At 24.8% G+C, this 25,501-nt stretch overlaps 24 protein-coding genes and 2 non-coding genes across 26 annotated transcripts; 16 read left to right on the top strand and 10 right to left on the bottom strand.

Moving 5' to 3' along the window:
* Positions 1-50: 50 nt before the first annotated feature.
* Positions 51-1,118, top strand: HAN_2g340 (nol10; the record flags this gene model as incomplete). Its single annotated transcript, XM_001712430.1, has 1 exon — positions 51-1,118. The coding sequence occupies one exon, from the start codon at positions 51-53 to the stop codon at positions 1,116-1,118; it is 1,068 nt and encodes a 355-aa protein (XP_001712482.1).
* Positions 1,119-1,244: 126 nt separating this feature from the next.
* On the top strand, positions 1,245-1,709 carry HAN_2g341 (hypothetical protein; the record flags this gene model as incomplete). The annotated part of the gene is made up of 1 exon (XM_001712431.1): positions 1,245-1,709. The coding sequence occupies one exon, from the start codon at positions 1,245-1,247 to the stop codon at positions 1,707-1,709; it is 465 nt and encodes a 154-aa protein (XP_001712483.1).
* A 137-nt stretch (positions 1,710-1,846) lies between these two features.
* On the top strand, positions 1,847-2,050 carry HAN_2g342 (hypothetical protein; the record flags this gene model as incomplete). The annotated part of the gene is made up of 1 exon (XM_001712432.1): positions 1,847-2,050. The coding sequence occupies one exon, from the start codon at positions 1,847-1,849 to the stop codon at positions 2,048-2,050; it is 204 nt and encodes a 67-aa protein (XP_001712484.1).
* A 23-nt stretch (positions 2,051-2,073) lies between these two features.
* Positions 2,074-2,466, top strand: HAN_2g343 (rpl14; the record flags this gene model as incomplete). Its single annotated transcript, XM_001712433.1, has 1 exon — positions 2,074-2,466. One exon carries the CDS (start codon positions 2,074-2,076, stop codon positions 2,464-2,466), a length of 393 nt encoding a protein of 130 aa, XP_001712485.1.
* Positions 2,467-2,611: 145 nt separating this feature from the next.
* Positions 2,612-3,829, top strand: HAN_2g344 (nop5; the record flags this gene model as incomplete). Its single annotated transcript, XM_001712434.1, has 1 exon — positions 2,612-3,829. One exon carries the CDS (start codon positions 2,612-2,614, stop codon positions 3,827-3,829), a length of 1,218 nt encoding a protein of 405 aa, XP_001712486.1.
* Positions 3,830-3,844: 15 nt separating this feature from the next.
* Positions 3,845-5,278, top strand: HAN_2g345 (has1; the record flags this gene model as incomplete). The annotated part of the gene is made up of 1 exon (XM_001712435.1): positions 3,845-5,278. One exon carries the CDS (start codon positions 3,845-3,847, stop codon positions 5,276-5,278), a length of 1,434 nt encoding a protein of 477 aa, XP_001712487.1.
* Positions 5,279-5,340: 62 nt separating this feature from the next.
* HAN_2g346 (Yrpl24) lies at positions 5,341-5,607 on the top strand (the record flags this gene model as incomplete). Its single annotated transcript, XM_001712436.1, has 1 exon — positions 5,341-5,607. One exon carries the CDS (start codon positions 5,341-5,343, stop codon positions 5,605-5,607), a length of 267 nt encoding a protein of 88 aa, XP_001712488.1.
* Positions 5,608-5,792: 185 nt separating this feature from the next.
* HAN_2g347 lies at positions 5,793-5,865 on the top strand. The gene has a single exon. It is a non-coding gene; the product is annotated as a tRNA-Arg (tRNA).
* A 2-nt stretch (positions 5,866-5,867) lies between these two features.
* Positions 5,868-6,719, bottom strand: HAN_2g348 (rip1; the record flags this gene model as incomplete). The annotated part of the gene is made up of 1 exon (XM_001712437.1): positions 5,868-6,719. One exon carries the CDS (start codon positions 6,717-6,719, stop codon positions 5,868-5,870), a length of 852 nt encoding a protein of 283 aa, XP_001712489.1.
* Positions 6,720-6,762: 43 nt separating this feature from the next.
* Positions 6,763-7,122, top strand: HAN_2g349 (secE; the record flags this gene model as incomplete). The annotated part of the gene is made up of 1 exon (XM_001712438.1): positions 6,763-7,122. The coding sequence occupies one exon, from the start codon at positions 6,763-6,765 to the stop codon at positions 7,120-7,122; it is 360 nt and encodes a 119-aa protein (XP_001712490.1).
* Positions 7,123-7,387: 265 nt separating this feature from the next.
* HAN_2g350 (hypothetical protein) lies at positions 7,388-8,434 on the top strand (the record flags this gene model as incomplete). The annotated part of the gene is made up of 1 exon (XM_001712439.1): positions 7,388-8,434. One exon carries the CDS (start codon positions 7,388-7,390, stop codon positions 8,432-8,434), a length of 1,047 nt encoding a protein of 348 aa, XP_001712491.1.
* Positions 8,435-8,637: 203 nt separating this feature from the next.
* Positions 8,638-10,197, bottom strand: HAN_2g351 (engA; the record flags this gene model as incomplete). The annotated part of the gene is made up of 1 exon (XM_001712440.1): positions 8,638-10,197. The coding sequence occupies one exon, from the start codon at positions 10,195-10,197 to the stop codon at positions 8,638-8,640; it is 1,560 nt and encodes a 519-aa protein (XP_001712492.1).
* A 67-nt stretch (positions 10,198-10,264) lies between these two features.
* On the bottom strand, positions 10,265-11,752 carry HAN_2g352 (hypothetical protein; the record flags this gene model as incomplete). The annotated part of the gene is made up of 1 exon (XM_001712441.1): positions 10,265-11,752. The coding sequence occupies one exon, from the start codon at positions 11,750-11,752 to the stop codon at positions 10,265-10,267; it is 1,488 nt and encodes a 495-aa protein (XP_001712493.1).
* Positions 11,753-11,833: 81 nt separating this feature from the next.
* HAN_2g353 (hypothetical protein) lies at positions 11,834-12,436 on the bottom strand (the record flags this gene model as incomplete). Its single annotated transcript, XM_001712442.1, has 1 exon — positions 11,834-12,436. One exon carries the CDS (start codon positions 12,434-12,436, stop codon positions 11,834-11,836), a length of 603 nt encoding a protein of 200 aa, XP_001712494.1.
* Positions 12,437-12,552: 116 nt separating this feature from the next.
* Positions 12,553-13,302, bottom strand: HAN_2g354 (hypothetical protein; the record flags this gene model as incomplete). Its single annotated transcript, XM_001712443.1, has 1 exon — positions 12,553-13,302. One exon carries the CDS (start codon positions 13,300-13,302, stop codon positions 12,553-12,555), a length of 750 nt encoding a protein of 249 aa, XP_001712495.1.
* Positions 13,303-13,344: 42 nt separating this feature from the next.
* Positions 13,345-13,965, bottom strand: HAN_2g355 (rsp4; the record flags this gene model as incomplete). The annotated part of the gene is made up of 1 exon (XM_001712444.1): positions 13,345-13,965. The coding sequence occupies one exon, from the start codon at positions 13,963-13,965 to the stop codon at positions 13,345-13,347; it is 621 nt and encodes a 206-aa protein (XP_001712496.1).
* A 42-nt stretch (positions 13,966-14,007) lies between these two features.
* On the top strand, positions 14,008-14,373 carry HAN_2g356 (hypothetical protein; the record flags this gene model as incomplete). Its single annotated transcript, XM_001712445.1, has 1 exon — positions 14,008-14,373. The coding sequence occupies one exon, from the start codon at positions 14,008-14,010 to the stop codon at positions 14,371-14,373; it is 366 nt and encodes a 121-aa protein (XP_001712497.1).
* Positions 14,374-14,405: 32 nt separating this feature from the next.
* HAN_2g357 (taf) lies at positions 14,406-15,665 on the top strand (the record flags this gene model as incomplete). Its single annotated transcript, XM_001712446.1, has 1 exon — positions 14,406-15,665. One exon carries the CDS (start codon positions 14,406-14,408, stop codon positions 15,663-15,665), a length of 1,260 nt encoding a protein of 419 aa, XP_001712498.1.
* Positions 15,666-15,738: 73 nt separating this feature from the next.
* HAN_2g358 (imb1) lies at positions 15,739-18,321 on the bottom strand (the record flags this gene model as incomplete). The annotated part of the gene is made up of 1 exon (XM_001712447.1): positions 15,739-18,321. One exon carries the CDS (start codon positions 18,319-18,321, stop codon positions 15,739-15,741), a length of 2,583 nt encoding a protein of 860 aa, XP_001712499.1.
* Positions 18,322-18,463: 142 nt separating this feature from the next.
* HAN_2g359 (iap100) lies at positions 18,464-21,718 on the top strand (the record flags this gene model as incomplete). The annotated part of the gene is made up of 1 exon (XM_001712448.1): positions 18,464-21,718. One exon carries the CDS (start codon positions 18,464-18,466, stop codon positions 21,716-21,718), a length of 3,255 nt encoding a protein of 1,084 aa, XP_001712500.1.
* Positions 21,719-21,999: 281 nt separating this feature from the next.
* On the top strand, positions 22,000-22,479 carry HAN_2g360 (hypothetical protein; the record flags this gene model as incomplete). The annotated part of the gene is made up of 1 exon (XM_001712449.1): positions 22,000-22,479. The coding sequence occupies one exon, from the start codon at positions 22,000-22,002 to the stop codon at positions 22,477-22,479; it is 480 nt and encodes a 159-aa protein (XP_001712501.1).
* Positions 22,480-22,528: 49 nt separating this feature from the next.
* On the bottom strand, positions 22,529-23,050 carry HAN_2g361 (hypothetical protein; the record flags this gene model as incomplete). Its single annotated transcript, XM_001712450.1, has 1 exon — positions 22,529-23,050. One exon carries the CDS (start codon positions 23,048-23,050, stop codon positions 22,529-22,531), a length of 522 nt encoding a protein of 173 aa, XP_001712502.1.
* A 226-nt stretch (positions 23,051-23,276) lies between these two features.
* On the bottom strand, positions 23,277-23,834 carry HAN_2g362 (rpl9; the record flags this gene model as incomplete). The annotated part of the gene is made up of 1 exon (XM_001712451.1): positions 23,277-23,834. The coding sequence occupies one exon, from the start codon at positions 23,832-23,834 to the stop codon at positions 23,277-23,279; it is 558 nt and encodes a 185-aa protein (XP_001712503.1).
* Positions 23,835-23,973: 139 nt separating this feature from the next.
* HAN_2g363 (hypothetical protein) lies at positions 23,974-24,159 on the top strand (the record flags this gene model as incomplete). The annotated part of the gene is made up of 1 exon (XM_001712452.1): positions 23,974-24,159. One exon carries the CDS (start codon positions 23,974-23,976, stop codon positions 24,157-24,159), a length of 186 nt encoding a protein of 61 aa, XP_001712504.1.
* A 43-nt stretch (positions 24,160-24,202) lies between these two features.
* HAN_2g364 (hypothetical protein) lies at positions 24,203-24,352 on the top strand (the record flags this gene model as incomplete). Its single annotated transcript, XM_001712453.1, has 1 exon — positions 24,203-24,352. One exon carries the CDS (start codon positions 24,203-24,205, stop codon positions 24,350-24,352), a length of 150 nt encoding a protein of 49 aa, XP_001712505.1.
* Positions 24,353-24,974: 622 nt separating this feature from the next.
* On the bottom strand, positions 24,975-25,101 carry HAN_2g365. Its single transcript has one exon. It is a non-coding gene; the product is annotated as a 5S ribosomal RNA (ribosomal RNA).
* Positions 25,102-25,501: the final 400 nt, after the last annotated feature.

A 25,501-nucleotide genomic window follows, 5' to 3' on the forward strand; every position in this document is an offset into this window, starting at 1 on the left:
CCCTCTTGAGCTTAAAAAAAAATAAAAATTTTTTTAAAAATTTAAAACTTATGAAAAATAATCAAGAAAAAACAATCTTTGCAAAAAAAAATTTAAAAAAACTATATTCAAAAACGGATTTGGATTTTAGCTTTCCTTCTTTTTGTCAAAAAATTAAAGAAACTTTTAATGGTTCTTTTTTAATTTCATACGGAGAATATCCCCCCCAAGTTCGATGTTTTGATCTTGAAAATTTATCTTTAAAATTTGAACGGCATTTGGATTCGAGTATTCAAAATTTTCAAATTATTTCGGAAGATTGGCAGAAACTTTTATTTTTACGAAACGATAGACATTTAGAATTTCATACTAAGGGAGGTTTTCATTATAAAACAAAAATTTTGACCCAAGGCGTAGATTTGTTGTTTAATTCGAAAAACAATACCGTTTACATCCCATCTTCAAAAGATGAAATATTCAGATTAGATTTAAAAGAAGGAAGATTTTTGAACTCATTAAGAAATGATTCAAGTTACAGAAACACTTGCGGAAAAAATTCTTTTTTTGGGAACATTTTAGCTTTTGGAAATTCAGGGGGGATCGTCAATTTTTGGGACCCAAGAATTATACAAAAAAGCATTTTTAAAATCGAAGGGTTTAAATTTTTAAAAAAAATCGGCACCAAAAAAAAAATAAATTGTATCCGTTTTGATGAAAAAAACGAATTTGATTGTTTTATTGGATTCGAAAACGGAGAAGTAATTTTATTCGATATTCGTTCTAATTTCCCTTTAATTGCGAAAGAAATGGAAAATTCTTTGCCCGTTATATCAATTCGCGTGGATCAAAGTGGGAAAAAAATTTTAATAGCAAATTCTAATCAAATACAAATTTGGGAAAAAAAAACCGGAAAAACAACCAAGTGTTTCGATTCCAAATTCCAAATTAATCATTTATGCAAGATAAAAAATTCTGGGTTTTTTTTTTTAGCTATGCAAAAACCCAAAATCGAAGGAAAATTTTTGGAAGAAATGGGGAGTGTTCCTTCTTGGATTTCTAATTTGGAATTGGGTTCCAAAAAAAACAAATTGGAAAACAAAAGAAAATCTTACCGAAGTAAAAAATTAATTAAAAAATAAAAAACCTTAACTCTTAAAAAGATTTTTTTTCAAAAAAATCAAGGGTTTTGCGAAAGAAATAACCAGAGGATTTTCATAAAAAGCTAATATAAAATCGTTTTTAAATTAAAGTTTTTTTTTTTACAAATGACAGAATTGGAAGATTTCCTAATTTATAATTTTTCAAATCAAACGATAAATCAAGAAGATCTTCGAAATAAAAGCGGAATTGATATTGAAAATGATGATCGATTAAAAAAAAAAATTAATTTTTTTTCAAAAATTAAATTTGAAAAAAAAAAAAGAAAATTTCTAAAAGTAAAATTTAATTATTTAAAAAATAAATCTGATACCCTTAATTTAATAAAAAATGCCAAAAATGGAATTAAAATCGAAAATTTTTTAGATAGTTATGATAATATGAAAAAAGATTTAATCAATTTGGTCAAAATTTCGGGTCGACACAGAAAATTAATAATTATCAAAGGGAAAAATGATTTTCACTTAACTGCTTTTTATTTTCATCCAAAAACATGGATTTTTGTTTCTCACAAAACGGTTAACAACTGGCATAATCCTAAAAAAATTAATAAAAAAAACCAGCCCATTTAAATTTTAAGAAAAAAATTTTCAGGAAAATACTATCCACAGAAGTTCAGACTGGGATAACTGTTAAATTCATCATGATTAAATTTTGAGGTTTCTAAAAAAAATTTTTTTTTTAATCCTTAGAAATAAAAATCTTTTATATGAAATCTAGAACAAAAAATTATCTTCAAAAATTTTTTTTGTTTTTTTGTTTATTAATTGAAATAAAAAATTTTAAATTATTCAAAATAATTTTAAAAAATCTTTTAACTAAAATAAGAATTCGAAAAAATCAGAATCGAAGGGAAATAGAGAGGATTTTTTTTATTTTACAAAAAAAAAAACAAAAAAAAAAAGACAGCTAATCTTATAAAAATAATAATTAAAAATGGTTTCATTGGAAAAAAAAAAAGGCCCTCGAAACTTTATTGAAATAGGAAGAATTGTGTTTATTACTTTTGGACCAAGCAATGGAAAAATAGGATTGATTGTAGATATTTTAGATAAAAACAGGTGCATGATTGATGGTCCTCCGGGAAGACAAGTTATAAACTTAAAAAGAATCAAACCAACACAAATTAAATTAAAAATCGGACGAAGTCTTAATTCAAAAAGTGTTCACCTTGCACTAAAAACCCAAGATATTATAGAAAAATGGGAAAAAAGTTTATGGTGCAAAAAAAAAAAAACAGTGCAAAAAAAACAATCTTTTTCGGATTATTCAAAATTTAAATTTATGCTAGGAAAAAAAGCTAGTCACAGAATTTTAAAAGCCTTTTAACTGCAATTTAAAAAAAAAATCTCTAAAAATAAAATTTAAAATTGAGTTTTTTATTAATCATAAAAAAAAATTTAAAAGGTCGTCAAGACAAATTTTTTTGGTTTTTGTAAGTTTTTCTTGTTTCGGGTGTTTTCTTTTTTTTTTTATGTTTTTATTATTTGAAAATCCAACCGGTTATTCTCTCATTAAAAGAAATTTTTTAAAAGAAAAAAAAGAAAAAAATTTTAGTCTTGAATTTCATTCGATATATCAATTTCAAACTCGTTGGGAAGCGATGAAATCAACCCAAAAATTGATAAAAGGAAAAGTTCCCAAAAACTTAATTAAATTTATAAAAAATAATTTAATTTCTAATTGTGTTTTGGTAGTCAATGATAATAGGTTAAAAAATTCTTTAAAAAAAAAACTTGGAGAAAATATTTTTAAAATAAAAAAAAAAAATGCTATTTTTAGAATTTTACGAAAAAATTTTTCAAAATTATTTAATTATGGAAACCCAAATAAAGACAAATCAAAAATTTTGAGTTTAACACATTCAGTTTTTGGTGAAAAAATTAAAATAATAGGATCTAAAATAGACGGAATGATTATACATGCTATTCGATTATTTGATGAAATAGAAAAAAGCATAAATAGTTATTCGATGCGTTTAAGAGAATGGTATGGATGGCATTTTCCAGAATTATCAAGTTTTATTTCTGATAATATTTTATTTGCAAAAACAGTCTCTTTAATCGAAACAAAAAATAGAGTGCCTTTTATTGATTTATCGGAATTTTTTTCTCCCAATCTTTCCACTCAAATCAAAGAGGCTTCCCAAACATCATTTGGTCTTGATATTTTCCCTGATGATTTAGCTTGTATATTATCTTTGAGCGGCCAGATAATTGCCTTTTTTGAATTCAGAGTTTTGTTAGAAAAATATATTAAAAATCGAATGTATTCTTTAGCCCCAAATTTAAGTGCGATCGTAGGAGAAAAAATAGGGGCTCGTTTAATTGCTCATTGTGGTTCTTTGATAAATCTTTCTAAGTATCCTGCATCTACTGTTCAGATATTAGGTGCTGAAAAAGCTTTGTTCAAAGCTTTAAAAAATAAAAATTTTACCCCAAAATACGGTCTAATTTACCATGCTTCTTTGATTATTCAATCTTCGAATTCTCTTAAAGGAAAAATAAGCAGAATTACATCTGCAAAAGCTTCCCTTTCCGCTAGAATTGATGCCTTAGGCGAGAATAAGTATGGAGGATCCATTGGTCTTAAAAACAAAAAAAAAATTGAACAGCGGGCGCGGCAGTTGGAATCTTTTTTAAACAAAAAAAAAGAAAATCAAAATTTTTTTAATAAAGTTTATAGTAACTAAAATTAAAATCTTTAAATGGTAAATCTTATTCAAATCAAAACTTTTCGAAACCTAACAATAGTAAAATTGAAAAAAAAAATAATCTGGCTACAAAAATTAAAAAAAAATAATGTGCTTTCTAAAAATACTTTTGAAAAATTTATTTTATCAAAAAAAACAACAATCAGACTTTTGGAATTATTTTATACTCATCTGACAAAAGTTCAAAGTGTTTGTATTCCTTATCAAATTTGTGGGTTTGATATTCTCGGGTCAGCGCGAACTGGTTCAGGAAAAACTATAGCGTTTTTAATTCCAATAATAGAATTTTTTTATACTATCCAATGGAATTTAAAAAATGGAATATCTGCTTTAATAATTACACCAACTAGAGAACTTTCTCTTCAAAATTATTATGTTTTAAAAGATTTATTGAAATATCATTCCTTTTCCCATGGTGTTGTTATGGGAGGGGCGAATAAAAAAACAGAAATCGAAAAACTTGAAAAAGAAACGACAATTCTTGTCGCAACACCGGGAAGATTGCTTGACCACCTTAAAACCACAAAAAATTTAAAATTTCAAAATCTCCAATTTTTAATCATTGATGAAGCAGATAGATGCTTAGAAATCGGTTTCGAAGAAGAAATAGTCGCTATTGTTAAATTGCTTCCCAAAAAAAGACAAACAGTTCTTTTCAGTGCCACTCAAACAAGAAATATTCAAAGCTTATCTAGAATTTCTTTTCAAAAAACTCCAGTTTTATTAGAAATCAAAGAAAATACAAGAGAAAAAATAATTGAAAACATCGACCAAGGATTTGTCATTTGCAAACCTGAAGACAAGCTTGTTTTTCTTCTTACACTAATAAAAAAAAACAGGAGAAAAAAAATTATAACTTTTTTTAATTCATGTAACGAAGTTAAATTTTTTTCCGCATTATTTAGGGTTATAGGATTAAATGTATTGGAACTTCATGGAGCAAAAAAACAATTCAAAAGGACTTCTACTTTTTTTAAATTTTGTAAAACAAAAGAATCAATATTGTTTTGTACCGATATTGCAGCTAGAGGGTTAGATATCCCCGCTGTAGATTGGATATTACAATTCAACCCTCCTTTAGAACCAAAAGAATATATACACAGAATCGGGCGAACAGGAAGGGGGATTCACGGGAAAGGCTGGGCTTTGCTATTTCTTTATCCTTCGGAAATAGCATTTTTAAAATTTTTAAAAAAAAACAATATTAATGTAAAAGAATTCATTTTTAAAAAAAAAAAATTTTCCCTTCTAAAACAAAGAATTTCAAGATTCATTGAAAAAAATTTCTATCTAAAAAAACTATCCAAATTAGCTATGAAAAGTTTTTTAAATTCTTATATGAACTATAGACTAAAAAACATATTCGATTTTAGAAAAATTAATATAAATTTAGTTTCAGAGAGCTTCGGATTGAATTCCATTAGTTAATTTAAAATTTCTCTTAATTTTTTTTTTTTTTATAAATAAATAAATATATTTTTTTTTTAAATATGGTTATAATTGCCGACACCTGTGGATTTTCAGGAAATAAAATATGGCCAGGACACGGATCGAAATATATAAAAAATGATGGAAAAAATCTATTTTTTTTAAATTCAAAATGCAAAAAATATTATATTGAAAAAATAAAAGCTGTTAGAGTAATGTGGACTCAGCTCTATAGAAAATTAAAAAAACAAACTTTAAATATTTTAAAAAAAAAAAAACTAGAAACCGAAAATAAGTCAAAAATTAATCCCGAAAAAAATCATTTTTAATATGTACTAAATATTTGATTATCTAATTTATTCAAAATAAAATAGTTAAATACATAAAAAATGCGAAAGCTTTTTGAACTTTCAAAAAGACAAATTTTTAAAAAAACCCGAATTTAATGACTAAAAATTGGTTTATTGGATAAAAAAAAATTTCCATAAAAACCCAAAACAAACTTAAATTTGGGAAACCAAGACGGGATTCGAACCCGCAATCTTCAGATTCGAAGTCTGACGCCTTATCCGTTAGGCCACGTGGTCATTTAATTTATAGTCTTAGATAAAAATAAATTTATATTTTTTTTATTTGTAATTAATAATTTCTTTTTTTGATTTTGGGAAGAATCGCGAAATTCTAAACGAGCTTCTGCTAAATTTTCCAGACGATTTATGTTTTTGAAAACATTTTTTTCTTTTTTTTTTTTTTTTTCAGAGGCATCTCTTAAGCCTATTTGATTGAAGTTTTTTTTTTTCAATAAAGGGAGATATTGGTCCCAGTTCTCTTTTTTTAAAAATTTATCTTTAGATAATTCCTGTTTGATTATTAAATTTTTAATGTGAAAAATTGGATGAATATTATTCATACAATCTTGTACAATTTTTCTAACCTGTTTAAGACCGGAATGATTTCCCATAATTGATACTGTGTTTCCTTGAACTAAAATAAAAGTCTTTGTAATCATTTCAATGGCTCTTACAGTCGATCCATTGTTTCCTATTAGCCGTCGCCTTCTTTTTAAAAAAATATTTTTGTTTTTTGAAAAATGGGAAATTTTTAAAATTTCGCAAATTATTTCATCTTCAAAAATTTTTGCCGCTTGTTCAACGGGAACACCTCTTGAAATTAATTTTAAAAAATCACGTCCTTTAATTATCGAAAAAGGATCGTTTGTAAATTTTGTGGTTGAAACCAAAATAAACCCAAATGATAAATCCAAATGAGAATAGATTGAAAATGAATTTAATATTTTTTTTATTATTTTCCAAGACTCTTTAATTTTTTTTTCTTGATACTTTGGGAAAACAATTTTCATTTTTGTTGCACAAACTAAGCTACCTTTGGAATGATCATCAAGGCTTTTTTGTATTTTATTTTTTAGATCCCTATTAAGCATATATTTTAAATTTGGAACCGGTAATTATAACTTCATATTTATTATGATTGCTTTTGTTACTAATGCTAATTATTCAAAAGTAAAAAAATTTCAAAAAAAAATCTCAAACGTAAAAGAAATAAATAACCCGAATTTTGTTCTTTTTTCAACAAAAACCAAAAAAATTTTTAAAATTAAAATGCAAAAAGAGGAAGAAAACTTTTCTGAAAATAAACCGAATATCTTAGATTTTTTTCAAGAAGTTAAAGATGAAATAAAAATGATTGAATGGCCTACTTTTGACCGTGTACTCAAACAATTTGTAATAGTTTTAATTAGTTTAGTTTTTTCTGCACTTTTTATCTTTTCAATCGATGGTCTTTTTGCAGCAGGAAATAAAATTTTGTTTGAAGGAAATTTTTAAAAAAATAAATTATTTTTTTTAATTATTTATAAAGTTACCTTTTAAATTTTTAGAAATGTTTTAAATTTAAGATTAAATTTATTTTAATTTCATTTTTATATTATAAAAATCTAAAATAAAAATTATTTGTCCTCGAATTTTTCCAGAATCTCAAAAATTTTTATTTTAACTGTTCGTTAAAAAAAACTTTCACAAATTAAGAAATAGGAAACCTCATCAATTATTTTTATTTATTTTTAATTTTCCAAAAAAAAAAAAAAAAAAAATGAAAGAAAAGGAGAAAAAACCTTTTCTAAAAATCAGAAATTTTTTTTTTTATCTAAAAAAAAAAAATTTTTGGTTTTCAAGGGATCTTTACCTCCCATCGAAAAATTTTTCTAGTCTTTTTTATTATATGAAAAAAAAAATTTGGAATTTAGTTTTTTTCGAAAATATAAAAGAAAAAATAAGAAAAAAAAAGAGGAAAAACTTGTTTCATTTTTTTTTTTATAATTCAAAAAATTTAATAACCAGAATGACCCAATTTGTCGAAAAAAATATAGACAAAAAAAAAACCATTCTATTCCATGATTATTGGCTTAAATTTTTTCAAAAAAGCTATGTAAAAAAAAAAAACAATTGTGATTTATTTACAAAAAAAAAAAAAAAAAGTTTTTTTTTCGAAAAATTTAAAAATTTAAATTTTTTCTTCTTTTTCAAATGTTTTTTTTGCCAAAAAATATTTAGAAAAGATAAAAATTTTGTGAATTTTTACAAAATTTCCGAGTATTCTTGGAATTTAAAACAAAAAATAGCCGAATTTTTTTATTCGAAAAATTCAACTTTCTATTTTTGTAAAAATTGTAAATTTAAAACCAGAAGCTTTCATTCAAAAAAAATTAGTTCTTTTCTTTCTTTTTTCCCCTTAGAAAATAAAAATTTTGAAATTTTTTCATTGAAAACTCATTTTTTAAATAATAAAAAAAATTTTCGAAAAAAAAATACTAAATTTTTCTTAAAATTTTTTAAAAAAAATTACATTGATTTCCCTCGAACGTTTTCGGATTGTTTTCAACTTATAAGTCTCAGTCCACATTTTTTAACCATAAAAAATTTTTTGGTAAAAAAGATCACTTTTTCAAAAAATAATCTTGCTGTTTCTGTTTTATTGAAAAAAAGTTGTAAAAACAAAATTCTTAACAAACGTCCAAAAAAAAAAAATAATTTTACTGATCTTTTTTTAAATAAGAATCAAATAAAAAAATTCAAACTTATTTTTTTTTTATTTTTTTATTTTTTGAATTGTTCTAAGAAATTTTTTTTTGGTTTTTAAAATAAAAAAAAAAATGTATTCGGAAAATTCATTTTGATTCTTTGGGTTTTTTAAATAAAAAATCAAAGGAAGTTTTGAATAAATAAAAAAATTATTATTAAAAATTAAATAATCTTCAGGTGTATTAAATTTTGTTTTATAAAAGAAACTTTTTATTGAAAAAACTAAATTATAGTTAATTAGCTTCGAAAAATTTTAAAAATTCACCTTCTTGTTGTCCAAAAAATTTTTAAGGATGTTCCTTTAAATCCTAAAGCAGTTCTAAATTGCGCCTCGATGTATTTTTTATAAGTATCATTGAAAAGATTGGAATCATTTACAAAAATGGCTATTCCTGGGGGCTGGTCTGAAACTTGAGTACAATAATAAATTTTTCCTTGTTTCCCTGTTTTAAATAGAGGAGGGGCTTTCCATTTGATTGCTTCTTGTACTATTTCATTGTAGATAGAAGTAGATACATGCCTGTTATATTGAGTGATTGCTGAGTCAATATAATCAAAAATTTTATTACAACTATTCCCATTGATTGCGGAAGTAAAAAGAACATCTGCCCATGAAATAGGTTGTAACATTCTTTTTATCAAAAGTTTGAATTTTTGAAAATTTAATTTATCTTTAGATGATATTTTGTCCCATTTATTGAAAATAATGACACAAGATTTTCCTTGTTCTTGGATTCTTTCTGAAAGTTTTTGGTCTTGTTCAGTTATTCCAGTGCTTGCATCAATAACAAAAAGAACACAATCGCATTTTTGAATTGCTTTAAAAGTTCGATTTATCATAAAAAATTCTGGTCCATATTCTATCATTTTTTTTTTTCGAATTCCCGCTGTATCTATTAGATTATAAATATTAGAATTTGATCCCCCACTTATGAAGGAATCGCATGAATCTCGGGTTGTACCCGGGATATCTGATACGATGGCGCGTTTTTTATTTGTTAGGAAATTTAAAATCGAAGATTTTCCTACATTGGGTTTTCCGATAATTGCAACTTTTATAGAAGTTTCCGAAAAAGGAAATGAAATTTTAGGAAGATGAGTAATGGTTTTATCTAATAATACATCGGTATTAGTACCATGAATAGCCGAAATCGGTATAGGTTCTCCAAAACCCAAAGACCAAAATTTTGAACCTTCCGAATCAAATTTTTTAAGGTTTTCGGATTTATTAACAGCCAATAAAACTGGAGTTTTTTGAAATTTTAAATAATTTGCCAATTCTATATCGTTAATATCCAATTCACATTTCCCATCAACTACAAAAATTATTACATTTGCTTCTTCAATGGCCTTCAAGGCTTGTTCTTTAACGTCCGCTTCAAATTTATTGGAATTATTTTCTTCGAAAGCAAACCCTCCTGTATCAGTAACTAAAAATTGATGTTCACACCAAAAGGCTTTTCGATAATTTTTATCTCGAGTAACACCTTCCAAATCATGAACAATTGAACCATCTTCGAATGCTCCTGAAATTCGATTGACCAATGTACTTTTTCCCACATTTCCTCTTCCTACAATCGCAACTATAGGAATCCGCCTGTTTTGATTTTTTAAATAAGAATTTTCCAATGGTAAACCTTCCCTATCTCTATTCGAATTTTTCATGTTTATGGAAATTTTTTTGCTATTAAATAGCTTTTTATTGAGTTCAATACGGTCTCCTGAGTTTGGTTTATAAGTTTTTCTATACTTATTTAACCAATTATTTTTAGAAAAGTTATTTTTTCCATATAAAAGGGTATGAATAAAAAAGATTTCCATAGCAAAAAAATATTTTTTTTTTTCGATAATTAAATTAATTTTCTTTAATTATTGAAATTTTAAAAAACTAAATTTTATCTTCTAAAAGATAAATTGACCAAATCATTTCAAGAAATTTTTTGGAGAGAAAAAGGAGGGGAAAATTAATTTTCAAAACTTCTTTAAAATTTTTTTTTCTTTTAATATATTTACCTTTTTGATTTAATCCAAATTTTTCAAAAAAAAAAAAAAATTTTAGGTTTCTTTTTGAACAATATTTTTTGAAAAATTCAAATAAAATATGATGAAAGAATAAGATAAAATTTGCTTTTTTTCTTTGATTTTTTAAAACAGATCCAATAAAAAAGGAAAATGCTTTTTTATTAATTTTAAAAAAATTTTTTTTAAAAAAAAAATTTTTAAATTTTTTTACTAAGTTTAAAAAAGAAAAAGGACATGTTTTTGAAAAAATTAATTTTATATTCATGAAAACTTCTTTTGAAAATTTTTCAAAAAAAACTTTTTTTGGTTTTTTTTTAATAACATCAAAAACCAGAGACAGAAATTTTTTTGAATTTTTTTTTGAAATAATTTTCTCAAGGTTATATTTTTTGAATTTTTTTTTGAAAAAAAAAAGCAAAGAAATTTTCGAAATAAAAATGGTTTGGGGATTAATAAAAATTAAAAAAAAATATTTTAAAAAAAAACCTGTTAAAACTTTTTTATTTTTAAATAAATTTTCCATTTTTTTATTAAACATTTTTTTATTCCAAAAGAATAATGGAAAAATATTCTGTTTAAAATGTATTAAAAAATTCCAATTTTTTTTAAAATTTTTTTCCGATTTTTTAAAATTTTGGTTAAAAAAAAGAGGGTTTTTTTTAGAAATTTTACGATAAATTTGAAACCCAATTTTCGAAGGGATTATAAATCTAAAATATTTCAAAATTTTATTTTTGTTTTTTAAATTATTTTTAATTTTTTTTATTCTTAAAAAAAACCAAAAAATATTTTGAAAAAAAAAAGAACAAAAAAAAAAAGGTATCTTTTCGAAAAATTTAAAAAAAACTTTTTCGAATTTTTCAATTTTAAAGCGAATTTTTCCAGAAAAATTTTTTATCAATGAAAAAAGAAAAAAAGAATTTCGAAAATTTTTTTTTCTAATTTTCAAAGCATTTATTTGGGGGAAAAATGAAAAATCACAAATCAAAAAAATTTTCTCTCTCTCGCTGTTTACACTTTGGAAAAACAAATCCATTGTTAATAGCCATGATTTTTTGAAAAATAAATTTGGAAAAAAAAAAAAAAAAATTTTTAACCAATTTCTAAAATATTTAAAAGCAATAAAATTCAAAATTTTCATTAAAAAGAAAGAAAATGCCAGATTTTTGGAAATGAATATGATATCAAACCCTATTCCTAAGAAAATTAATAAACGCTGGGTAATATTTCCTATTTTCATTAAACTCCAAAGAATTTTTGATTCTTTATAATTTTTTAAAAAAAAAAAAAAGAATGGGTGAATTTTATTTAAAAGTCTCCAAATTAAAAAAGAGGTTTTTTTTTCTAAAACCATGATTTAAAAAATTCGAATTTAATCAACACTAACAAATTAAACAGTTTAATATAATGTTATTTTTATTGCGTTGGAAACTTTTTAACAAAAAAATAAAAAAAACAAAAGAAAAATAATTAATTTATGAAATTTGAAAAAAGAAAGAAAAAATTGGTTGGATGTTTTTTTCTGACCTAGAAAAAATTGATTCGTTTCTGTTAACTTTTCAAAGGCCATTTGATTTATTTTTTCAATTTTTTCTAAAGAAATACCAGAATATCGAAGTTTTATTATTGATCCAATCGACCGATCTATTTCCGAATTAGCGATATTTATAGTCGTTTGCAAATTATTTTTTTTCTTAGTGAATTTTTTTTTTTTAAGCTGGAAGTTTTTAACCGGATTATTTTGAAGGAAAATCGAGTTTTTCTCATCGAAAATTTTTTTTTTAAATTCAAACTTTTTTCCATTTGTTAAACCAATCCAATCTAGGTTTTTTGACATTTTAAAATTTTTTTCTTTTTTTTGCAATTGTCGTGTTGAAATTTTCAAAAATAGATAAAATTCTGTTAAGAATTTTTCTATAAAAAAAATGTTCCCGTTAATATTTGAAATTTCTTTCGTTAAAGTTAAAAAAAACCGAACGCCAAGTGCAAACTTAATTTTTTTGTAAACATAAAATGGACCCAATGTAATTTTTTTCATTTTTTTTTTTTAAAAAAAAAAAAATTTTTTTTTTTTTTATACATAATTAAAATCATTTTTAAACTATTTGAAAAATAATAGACTATAAAATTGTAAAAGAGACTTTTTATTTAAAATTAAATATAATTCAAAATAAAAATAATTTCATTAAGAGAAATTTTTGTAATTTTTATGGTTAGGAATCCACTTTCTTCCAGGATTCGTTGGAAAAAATTTTTCCAAAAAAAAAATAAAGATAAATCAAATTTTTTTAAAGAATAAAAGTCAAAACTTAGACGGTTAATTATTTTGCTAAAAATTTTGAATTTAATTAATTTTCCAAAATTTTTATTTTTTTTTAAGAAAAAAAATCTAAAAAGATTGTCCCATTTTAAAATTAAGATAAATGGCAATTTTTTTCTTTTAATAATTTTTATAATGTTCAATTTATTAAAATTTTTTTTTTTTAAAAAGAAAGGTTTTTGAGTTTTTATTTTTGAAAAAAATTCAAGAAAAAGCTGAATTCGAGACGAAAAAAAAACAGTTTGATTTGGGAAAATTTTTTTTTTTATTTTTTTTTTTATGAAAAAAAATAAAATTCTTAAATTTCTTGTATTTTTAAGAAGGAAAAATATTTCTTCAAAAACAAAAAAGCTTTTCTCGAAAGAAATAAAAATGGTGAAATTTGAATTATTTTTTCGAAAAAAAATATCTAGTTTTTTTTCTTTTATTTTCCGTGCAAATGTTTTTTTTGCTTTATAAAAAAGAATTTTATTTTTAAAAGGAAAAAATAATGAGAGTTCTGATTCTTTATTAATTATTACAAAAAAGATATCTTCAGATGTTAGACCAGTTTGGAATTTCAACCATTCTGTAAAATTTTTCATTTTTATAAAATAAGAAACCTCATGTTAATTTAGTTTATTTTTTTAATCTGTTTCGTTTCTATTTAAAAAAATGTCTATGGGAATATCCCACTTTTCAGTTCTAGAAATTTCTCCTTTAACTCTTAGAACTTCCCGTGTTAACAACCACCAAAGAAGAGCCACAGAATGCTTATTTTCATTGTTTCCGGGAATAGCAATATCCACAAATTTTAAAGAAGATTCGGAATTGCAAAATGCAATGGTCGGGATATTTACATAGGAAGATTCTATTAGGGGCTGGAGATCCGATTGAGGACAAGCCAGAATTAAAAGTTGGGGTTCAGAAAAAGTTTTGCATGAATGATTGGTTAATTTACCAGGAGTCCAACGGCCTACTATCATCTGACAACCTATAAATTGTGAGAATTTCATTACAGCTCTTTGTGCAATTGTATCATTTGATATTGCTATTATTTCTTCAAAGTTTTTAATTCCGACTATCGCCCGGGCTGCTAGGTTAATTTTTTTTAAAGTTTTAGATAAATTAAATATAAAAATTCCGTCTTTTCGTCTTTTCCATATATATATTTTCATTAAATTTTGACAAGTTTTTTTTCCTAAGTGAACATTGCATAAGAGAAGTTTTTTTACATCTTCAACTGAAAAACTAAATTGGTTTTCCATTTTTTATTTTTTATGAGTCTACGATACTTTTAAATCTATTGAATGTTTCAAAAAGGAGCCCAAGAGATTAAAAAAATAAAAAATTATAAAAGTAGTATTAAATTATTTGCAGAGGTAATTTGGAAAGAAAAGTTTGTTAATTTTAAAAATAAAGATAATAAAGATTTTATTGTTTGGAAAATTTTTTTGTTTGATCATACAGGAACTGTCGAAGTATTAACTTACGAACCTGTTATTATCCATCTAGGAAAGAAAGTCGAAGTAAATAATGTAAAAAAAATTTTCTACAGAGGAAAAATCAGAATTTTTGGTAATATAATAGAATCGAAAAATTTTATTTCGAAAAAACCGGCTAGTTTTTTTAACAGACAGAAAAATTATAGCCGAATAATTCATAAAAAATATTAAAAAACATAAAATAGTATCTAAATTTTTTTTTTATGAAGAAAATTGATTTTTTTTTAACCAAAATAAGTTTTTTTTCCAAAACTATTAGAACTTTTGTTAAATTAATTACCAAAAAAAACTATTCAGATTGGGATTTGAGTGAAAATTTATATCTAATTATTGAAAATTTAATTGAAAAAATTGTTTATGTTGCTTTAAAATTTATGATTCGCGGAAAAAGAAAAATGTTAACTTTTGAAGATTTAAAAAATTCTTTCAGCCTTTTAAAAGAAACTAGTTTTTTTTCTAATCATATGTTATTTTATAAAAAATTAAAACAAAAATATAATTTTTTATATGAAATAAGCAAAAAAAAAAAAACTTTTGGGGAAAAAAGCTTTTATTATAGGGATTTTTCTTTTGTTAAACAAACCTGGATTACCTTTGATCTTAAAAAGTCAAAGGTCTATTCAAAAAATAAAATCGAATCGGATTTTTTTAAAAGAAAAAGGAATTATTTTGGGGGGAAATTTTTTTCTTTATCTTTAATGCCTAAAAAACTTAGATATTTTTATAAGTATTTTATTACAGTTTTTGAGAAAGGTAGTCAAAAAGAACAACTAGCTTGTTTGGAAAGTCTTTCTGAAGATGACGGGTTATTTTCAATAATTCCTTATATAATTATTTATATTAATCAAATTTTTATGGCAAAAAATCAAAATGTATTAAAATTAAAATATGGAATTAAAATTATATATGCTTTGATCTGGAAAAATTATCATAAGATGCAGCCGTTTATACATCAAATTTTTCCGATTTTAATCAACTGTATAATTGGAAAACGATTTTCTGGTATAAAAGAAGACGAACAATATCTAAAATATTTTAGTGTAAAAATTGTTAGTTTGATTTTTTTTCGCTTTGGATCGAGTTATTCCGGGCTAAAATCAAAAATTACTTTTTTATTTTCCAAACAACTTTTAAATTCTTTGAAAAATATTAAATATTTAATCGGTCCTTTAATGGGTTTAACTTCATTCGGAACAAAAACTGTTGAGTTATATGTAATGCCTTTTTTATCAATTATTTTAGAACAAATCGAAAAAGAAATTTTTATCAAAAAAAATATATCTCAAGATTTAAAAATTTTATTCGATTTTATTATTAATATTATCACTTCCTATTTAATTCAAAAAAAAATGCAATTTTTTCTCGACAGTTCGTTGGATATTTCTTCGAAATTTAAAATCGAAGAAGTATTTAAAATGTTTCCTAGAATCGAATATTTAAAGGAAAAATTAAAAACACAGTAAAAAAAAGTTTTCTTTTTTTGAATTTTTTTTTAAAAATAAAATTATTTTGAATGATTTAATTTACCAAATTTTTTCAAATTTTCAAGGATTCTTGTACCCATTCGCCAATATTTCGATTTTTATAATCACTGCTTCCTTCAAACTCAAATAAAATTTGTTGAATCCACTTTTCTTGTGAGAATATTTTTTTAAAAGAAAAAAAATTTAGAGATAAATCACCTATTAAACAAATGCAAAGTTGAGTAATTGTTAAAGATCTATCTTCTTCAACTACTTTTTGAAGAAAGTTTAAAATCCAATCTAATTTTTCAAAAATCTCCCCAATATTTATTTTTGTAGATTTATTTTGAATTAGGCTACTCATTCCTTCAAGAATAGCTTCTTTTAATTGAATTTTGCAATCAAAGGAATCAGGATCGTCCCGTACAAAATTGAATTGAACAAAAGAAGAAGCTGCTTTAAAAAGAGGTATTATAAAAACAAAATATTTTGGAAAAAAGTCTTCTGTTGTGAAAGCCATATCTCCAAAACAGCTTAAAATTAACGGCTTAATGTCCCGATTAATTTGATTATTTTGTAAAATTTCTATTAATATATCTAAAGTTTCTTCTAAATAAGGACGGAATTCATTCCCCAAAGCTCGGCACAAATCTCCAATAATCCCAATTGCTAACGAGGTTGTTTGATGAATATTTATGCTTGAAATACAATTTAATAAAAAAGGGATCCAGTTTTTAAAATATTTTGAAAAATTTTTTTTGAAAGTATGAACCAAAGTTCCGATGCAAATTAGAAGTTCTTCATCAAAATAGTTTTCGTTGTTTGATTTTTCAAAGTAAAATATTAAAATTTGTATGAAATCAAAAAGTTCTTGACAAAAATTGTTTCCTAGATTTTTTCCATATTTTTGGACAATAATATTAATTATTCTAATTAAATTATTTGGATTTTCATTTTTTTCAAAAAAGGAAGAAGGGTCACTTGACTGGATTATTTCTTTGAATTTATAAAAAATTAACGGAAAAGTTGAAAAAATAAAATTTTTCTCTCTAACAGTTGAATTAAGAATTAAAGAACCCAAAATTTCGAAAAGTTCATCGGATCTTTTTTTATTGTTATATTCAAGGAATAAAGCTTTTAATATTGACCACAGAATTTCCTCAAAGCACCAACTAAAAAATCCTTCTTTTCCTAAAGTCATAAATAATTGGTTTAAAGTCCATGAAATGGTTTTTATTTGTGGATTTTTGATAAAGTTTGAGAAAAGAATTCGAATTATTTGATTAGTTTCATACCTTAGAAAAAATGAACCCTCACCGCAAATTTTTCCTAAAGACCAAGAAGCAAGACTACAAATATTGCTTTCCAAAACATCTAGATGTCGAATAAATAAAAAAAGAAAAAAACCAATTTTTCCATACAACATCTTAGCACCAATTCCTTCAAAAACTGCACCAAAAGCCAAAAAAGCAGATTCTTTTTGAAAAGGAGATTTATCTTTTTCTAAATTTAGTTCAACAAATGAATTTACCAAAATAATTAATTCTTTTGGGGCAGCTTGACTCATAAAATTAATACAAATACCAGCTGAATTAGAAGAGTCCCAATCGTCTTTTTCTTGGTTTTTGTTTTTATCTACCAGGAAATTAAAAAGAAATTTGGGCAAAATATGACTGGATTTTATAATATAATAACGGGAAAATGTCGCAGGCACCCGTCCTTCATTTAAAGCTTGAAATGAAAAAATGTTTATTTCGAATTCTTTTTCGGCAAGAGAAGACCATAGTTCAATAGCTTGAACGGTAATATGGTCTTCCTGGGTTTTTAAAGTGTGCAAAGTGATTTCGAAAAGAAAAGGGACATAACTGTCAAGGTGTTCATAATATTTCGGAATTAATTTATCAAAAATTTCGAAACTTATTTTTTGATTTTGTAAATCAGAGTTTGTAAATTGATTACAAATAGTTTTAAAAAAATAATCCCGATTTTCAAATTTTTTCAATTTTTTTTCAAACAATTCCAATGATGCAAGTAAAGTGTTGAGAGCCGAAGTTTTTAATTTTTCAAAAGAAAAATTTAATTGATTCAATACTGGAAAAATTAGTATCCAAACATTTTCAGAAAAAAAACCTAAAATCTGATCAGATAGAATTTTAAAATCTATTTCTTGACAAATAAATTGAACGGTTTCGAGAATTCCACAATATAAATTTGTTTCATAATTCGAATCCTTTAAAAATGAAAGGAAAAAAGAGATTGATTCAACAGTTTGTCTATCTATTAAATCAATTTGAAAAAATTTTGCTAAAACTTGAGATCCAGTTCTTCGAACAAATTTATCTTGCGTATTAAAAACTTTTATTACATTTTTTTTTATTTCTTCTTCAATTGAGGAATCGTTAGCAAAAAAGGTTTTTTTCATAGCTTCTTTTTTTTCCTCCTCAAAAAAATGATTTATTTTATTTTTTAGTATTAATCCTGATAGCCGCCTTATTTCAGGATTGATATTTTCTTCAGATAAAATAAAAGATAAATCGAGCAAAAATTTTTTTAGATTTTGTTTTTCTATGGCTTTTAAATTTATTTCAGCCGATTTTCTTGTTTCAGAATTTGGATGTTGAACAAGTTCTAAAAGGTACACCAAATCTCTATTCATTTCCTAAAAAACCAAAAAAGAATCCTCATTAAGTTAAAAATTTTCTCTATAAAAGAAAGGGGGGAATTTTTTCGGCTTGGCACTTTTCGAAGAGCAAGAAAATGAACGATTTTTTTTTTTACAAAAAAAAAAAAAAACAAAAATGACAACAAACTATTATGACGCATTTGTCCCAAGTTTAATTTTGGGAAAAAACTTTTCTGTTTCATTAAAACAAACCAATTTTTCCCCAAGTAAATTTCTCCTGTCAAAGAAAAAAAACCTAAACCGAAATTCTATAATAAAAAACCAAAACTTAATTTCTATGAGAGGAAATTCAAATTCTGGCGAAGATTATATTACAATACTGAATGAAGAATTCATTTCTCATGAAAAAAATTTAAAAAACAAGCTTCAATCTTTACCCCCAACTTATAAAAAATTAATTTCTCTATTAATTTTTTCTACTTCTTTGGTATCGGGATGGTATTTTGCCCCTTCACGGAAACCTTTAATTTGTGCTGGGTTTTCGGTTGTTACTGGTGGAGCAGGATTATTTCTTTCAAAAAAATTCAATATTAAAAATGAATTTGCCATTAAAAAACAAATAATCCAAAATATTCAATTTGATTCAAAAAATGACAATTTAATTACCGAATTAAATAAAATTCAAAAAGAAAATTCTTTAACTGAAGATCAACTGAAATCTGAAATTTTTGATATTTATAAAAAATTTTTAGAAGTACTTTTAAGAAATCCCGTCACAAATCTTGAAGAAATTCAAAATTTAAAAAAAATTAAGAAAATCTTAAATCTTTCATCTCAAGATGTTGGACAATGCCATTATGATTTCGCTCAAAACTTGTATAAAGATTACATCGTAATGCTTGAAAGGGAAGGCGTGTCTGAACCAAATGAAATTATAAACAAATTTTTCTTTCTTTCTGATAGAATATTTAGTCAAGATTCTGCTAAAGGTTATCAATATGAATCGGCAAGAATACGAAAAATTTTTCTCTTTTTAGAAAAAAATGTTAAAGATAACTGTATTGATAAATCAGTAAAATTGTATAAAGATTTTATTCAAGAGTCTCTAACCAATTCTTCAATCCAAAGTAAAGATTTTTCAGAAATTTGTTCAACTCTAGGCCTTCCCATTGCATCAAGAGATCAAATTCATGGAGAGTTCTATGAACAAAAAATTTCTGAAATTCTTTCAAATGAACAAAAAATTTCCGCAAATGGAAAAAAAGATTTAGAAAATCTACAAAATCTTTTAGAAATAACTCCAGAATTAGCCCAAAATTATTTAGCAAAAAAAACAGAACCTTTGATTTCTTTGGAATTGGCAAACATTTTTGAAAAATTGAAAGTTCAGATAACTGAACAAGAACTTACCGGGTTTTTAAATACTTTAGAGACAAAAACGCAAGATTTTCTTTTGTCAAATCAATCTTTAGAAAAAAGTATAAAATTAACTTTAAGTAAAGTTTTGCGGGACCAAGTTGAAAATTCTTTAAAATTTTTACGAGGAAATAAAAAAAACGAATCAGTTAAAGAAATTGAAAAAATTTTATACCTTAGAAAGAACTTTGCTAACCTAGGGGAAAAAATTTTAGAAAAAAAAGATTTTTCGGAAGTATTTTCTAATTTAGGGAATAATTTCAAAGGGGAAGATATAAAAAAAATTTACGTGACTTATTTAAATTCTTGTTTAACTGAGAAAAAAATTTCTGTACAAAATGAAGGAAACCTTTCAGAATTAGAACAATTATTTGGGATGTCAGCCAAAGAAAGTAGTGAAATTTACAAAATTACCGCCGGTCCTTTATTGGAAAATGAAATTAAGAAAGTCTTAGAAAAAAAAGCATTTGATGAAGAAAATAAGAATAAAATTAACGAAATTATTTTATCATTGAAAATTGAAGAAAGTCTAAGTTTAGAAATTAAATGCTCGATTTACCAGGACACTCTTAAACAAATTCTTTTAAAAGAATCGTTTCCAACACAAAAAGAGCAAGAAGAACTTGAAAATTTTAGAAAATTTTTATCTTTGAGATGGGTTGATGTGCAAGAATTCCATGATTCATTAAGCGAAATTCCTTACCAAAAATCCATAAACGAAGCTTTAGGTGCAACTGGAATTATTCCCAAGAATTACTGGGAAGGACTTGAAAATTTAAGAAAAAGACTTCGAATGTCTGAAGAAAAAGCAAAAGAAATTTTTTACAGATCCATAAAAGATAAGCTAAGAATTGGGTTAGAAAAGGCAATTTCCGACAATAAAAAGAAAGCACAGCCAAAAGGTTCCGAATCCGGGGATTCAGGAGAAGACCCTACTGTTACCAAAGGAGCAGGAACTGCTCTTGGAATAGAAGCCGGAAATCCTAGTGGAAACGAACTAGTAAACTTAGTGGATCTTTATTCAAAAAATTCTATTTTTGTTGAAAATGAAAAAGTTTTTAATGAAGTTAACCAAGTTTCCTTATTAGGTCAAACCGGTCGAGCAGAAATAAAAAATTCTACTAAATCAAAAATTGACTATTCTTATCCAGTCAACCTTGATGGTTTATTCAATAAAAAAATTACTACCGATATGTATCGCGAATATCTTGTGGAGTGTTTTTCTGTCAAATCACAAAATGAAAAAAGAAAACTTTTTAATAATCTAGATAAACTTGGGCCTATTTTAGGTTTAAACTCTTCTGAAATAGAATCAATTCACTCAAGTGTCGGATCAGTGGTTTACAAACAATATCTATCACAAGCTTTAAACAAAGGCTTTTTGGATAAATCTGAAATGGCCTTTCTTTCCAATATACAAGATACTCTTTCTATGAGTAGTTCGAAATGTTCCGAATTTATTCGTGAAGCTAAAAAAAATAAAGTTAGTGTGCTTATCGAAAGCATTTTTTCTACTTCTAAAGTTAATGCAGATCGTGTTTCAGATATGAGAAAAATTGCTAAGCAATTAGGAGTTGATCTCAATAACGATCTTGAAATTTCTTCTGATCAAAGATCTAAAATGTTTCGAGTCGAAATCGATAATGCAATAGAAAAAGGTAAAATAACAAAAGAAAATCAAGAATTAATTGGTGAGATTCAATCCGGTTTTGGTCTACCTGATGATTTATCGAAAAAAATCTTATTACAATGTATTTCATCTAGGTGTGAAAGTCATTTAGTCAATGCAGTAGCTTCTTTGCGAAAGAATAGTTCTGAAGATGTATTTCAAGAAATTGAAAAAATGTTAAATTTTGGCGATCTTCTTCCTATTCAAATAAAAAATTCTATCGGTTCCGGAAAAGAACGAGCTGAACTTTTTTCAATTTACCAAACAAATTTCAATGAAAGTTTGACTGAAGAGCAATACGATAAAAAAATTAAGTTATTAAAATTAATGTTAGGCCTTAATTAAAGTTTTATGAGGTTATGTAAACTTTTTTAATTTATAAAAAGCATGCGAGCAAAATGGAGAAAAAAAAGAATGCGTAGATTAAGAAGGAAAAGAAGGCAAATGAAACAAAAATCTAAGTAAGACATCTAAATAAAAATATTTTTTTATTGAAAGTTTAAAATTTTATGAAAGTTATTTTAATACTATTTAGTTAAAGGAATTTTTATTTAATAATTTTAAATTATAATTTCATTTTCAATTAATTTAAATAATTTTTTTTTTTTTTTTGGAAAGAAATTTTAATGGAAAAAATTTTTGAATTAAAAGAATGTGTCGAAAAAATTTCGAAAGAAGCCCATAAATTTTTTGAAAAAAATAACAAAATTTCTGGAGTACGAGCCCGTAAAGAATTACAAAAATGTAAAAAATTAGCTCAAGAAATCCGGATTGGAATTCAAAAATCAAAGCAAGAACAGGTACAAAAAAAAGCAGCAGTGGCAGCGGCTTCAGCCGCTGTTTCTGGAGCAGGAATTTTAACTGAGGGAAATTTAAATTTACCAAATGAAACAATTCCTAGCATTAAAGTTTCCCAATATAATTCCTTTGTTACGGATTCCAACGCACATGTATCATTACTTAATGAAAGCACTCATACTGAATTTATTTATCAAGACCGGCATAAAAAAGAAAATTCATCTCAACTTTTCAGTAGCTATCAGAACCGAACTAGATTAGATGATATTCCTACTTGGAATGAAAATAAAGTCGATTTGTTTAATTAAAAAAAAAGTTTATTCTTAAAAATCACAAAACTTTTTTAGTTTTATTTTATTATGGTTTCTCCATTATATTATTATTAATGAATTCCATGTTTTTTTCCCATTCAGGTAAACTTCTTAGCTCCAAACGAGCATTATCTTTTAAAACAATGACTACATCTGCTGTTAGACCTCCGAATCGACTAATTTTACTTATTTTTTTAATATCTCTATAAACAATTTCGACACGATCTTGTCCTTTAAAACCAGAATCGACTGAAATTCGTCTATTTGTGATAGTATATCGAACCCAAAATTGGCGTAGTAAAGTGGCAATAAAAGGGAAAATTCCTATTACAGTAAGAATAGATAATGTGGGAATAACAAGCTCGCTAATTGAAGGGGGTCCTTGAAAAAAAATACTTTCAGGATCAAGTTTTTGTTTTTCTTCTGTATCTACCTTTTTCAAATTTGTTTTTGAAATATTTTTTTTTTTAGGAAAATTTATTGCTTGTTTTGAATTGTTTATATTAAACACACGTTCGTCTGTAATATTTTTTAAAAAGTTTAATTTAGATCCCACGAATAAAATCATTTTTTAATGTTGTTCTTCTAATTTAAATAAAACAAAAAGTAATAAATTTTAAGTTTAAAATTAGCCTAAGCTCAAAAAAAAAAAAAAGAAAAAAAAAAAAAAATTAAATAGATTTAATCAGAAATTCCCAAATTTTTTTTTTTAAAAAACCAAAAAAGAGAAAAAAAAATTTATTGCAATAGGTATAAAAAAAATACTGTGCAGCTGTTATAATACCCCATTATACTCAATTATTTAATTTTTTCGAAACATAAATCCCATCTAAAAATTTTCTAATATCTTTATTTTTTACTAAACAAAGTTGTTGAATAGAAGCAGCTCCTAAAGATACAGTTTTTAAATCATTACCTTTTATTATAATTTCATCTTTGGTATTTTCACTTTTTTCACATTTAACTTCGAATGGAAGTTTTATTTTTCGAACACGTCTTTCACCTAAAAAGTTTCTTATTTCTACCAATCTCCCTTTTTCTTTTATTTCGATATTAATTGGAAAATGTGCGTAAACTGATCTCATTTTATATGAAAACCCGACTGTTACCCCAATAAATAAGTTGGAGATATGCGATGTAATTGTAGTTAAACTGGCAACTTTTTTTCGATTTCCAAACCACACATTAAATCGTAAGTTTTTCTTTTTTTCTTTTTTTATGTCAATTAAAATGTGTTTGTAATAATTAACAATACAGCCAATTTTCCCAGAAACAATTATTTTTCTGGATTTAGTTTGGATATAAATCCCATTTGGAATTTCAATTTTTCGTGTTGTTAATATTGGTCTCATTTTTTTTATATTCTTCTGAAAAGAAAAAAGATTTTGCCCTACACCTTAGGAGAATTTATTTGTGATTAGAATTTATATTATATTATGCTAATTTTGCACAGCTTTTGGGCATTGGTTTTTTCTTCGAAAAAAGACAAGCATGGAGTCCCGTCGATTTGTCTTTTTAAATTTCTTTTTTTTTTTTAAAAAACCGTTACCAAAGGAACTAACTGTTTATTTTTTAATTTTTTGTGTTTCTTCAAAACTATTTGCATCGGTTCTTCTTATTTGTTCTTGTTTTCATGTTTTCTTCTGTTATTTGCGAAAAAGTGGAAAACTTCCTTGAAGAAAAAACATATCCAGTGTATCCGTAAGCTTGACTTTCGTTAATGCGGATCCTCCTATTCATCACGCAATTTTTTTCTTTCATCGATTTTTTTTTCACAATCACATTTGTGTCATATCTAAGGCGTTCTTCCAATTTTTCTCTTTCTCTTCTTCTCAATTCAGAATTTGATTCCAAATCAGTATATTTATAAAGAAAACGCCATGTTGAATAAATGCCTTTTTTGATACAGACTATTTCTTTTTTAAGGACAGTATAGAGTTTTCTTAGGAAGATGATTTTTCTTTCTACTGATTTCGCAGCCGTTTTTTAGAAATTGTGGAATTTTCTACCCTTACGTAATACTATAGTCCTTATTTTTAGAGTTATCTTTCAGTACTTCGAAAAATAAGGTTTTACTACGGTTCTCTTTTGCTTCATTGTTTAAGGTTGTTATCCTTTACATGTTTTTTTTTGAATTTCCCAAATGTTCATATGAATGCTTTCAGAAACCAGGGCTGTGAAAAAAGATTTTATATTGGCTATAAAAAGACTTTGAGAATCAGATCGATAAAAAAAAAACCCCCCCACTTTGGTCCTTGAACAAGCGACTCTTTGTGTGCTTAAGTAAAACAGAACTTACCTCTAAATGATAATTTTAAATAAAAATAGGAGTTTTTTTTTTTTAAAAAAAAAAAAGACATTTAAAGCAGTATATTGCGATTCAATAACCCAAGGATTTGCTTTTATTAAGCCTTTTTTTTTCCTCATACAAAAAAAAAAAAAATCTTTATGAGAAAACTATTTTTCTTATTAAAAAAAAAAAAAAAATAAAAAGAGGCATACAGCACCTAGAGTTCCCGGGTGATCCCTCACCCCAGTACTACCTAGGCCTACAGGCGCTTAAGGAAGGAATTCGGGATGGGATCCTCTGCGTGTGCCATGAGGATGGCCGTATACAATAATCTAAAAAGCAGTAGCATAATATATTTTGGTTTTTTCTTCTTTTTTTTCCATCCATCTCTTTTCCAATCTTTGGTATATATATATATATAAAAAAAAAAAAAAAAAAAAAAAAAAAAAAAAAAAAAAAGAAAAAAAAAGAAAAAAAAACCTAACCACAAAAAAATTTTTTTTTTTTCTTCCCCCTCCCCCCGAAAATAACCAAGCAAATTGACTAAATAGTAAAACTTGATTAGTATAATTCTTTATAAAATAAAGAAAAAAAACAAAAATAAAAAAAAATAAGTTTTCTTTATATAGTCAATTTGCTTGGTTTGCTTGGGAAAAGAAAAAAAAAAAAAAAAAGAAAAAAAAAAAAAAAAAGAAAAAAAAAAAAAAAAGAAAAAAAAAAAAAAAAAAA

The sequence above is a fragment of the Hemiselmis andersenii genome, chromosome 2, assembly GCF_000018645.1.
Source record: "Hemiselmis andersenii chromosome 2, complete sequence; nucleomorph".
Taxonomy (NCBI): domain Eukaryota; class Cryptophyceae; order Cryptomonadales; family Hemiselmidaceae; genus Hemiselmis; species Hemiselmis andersenii.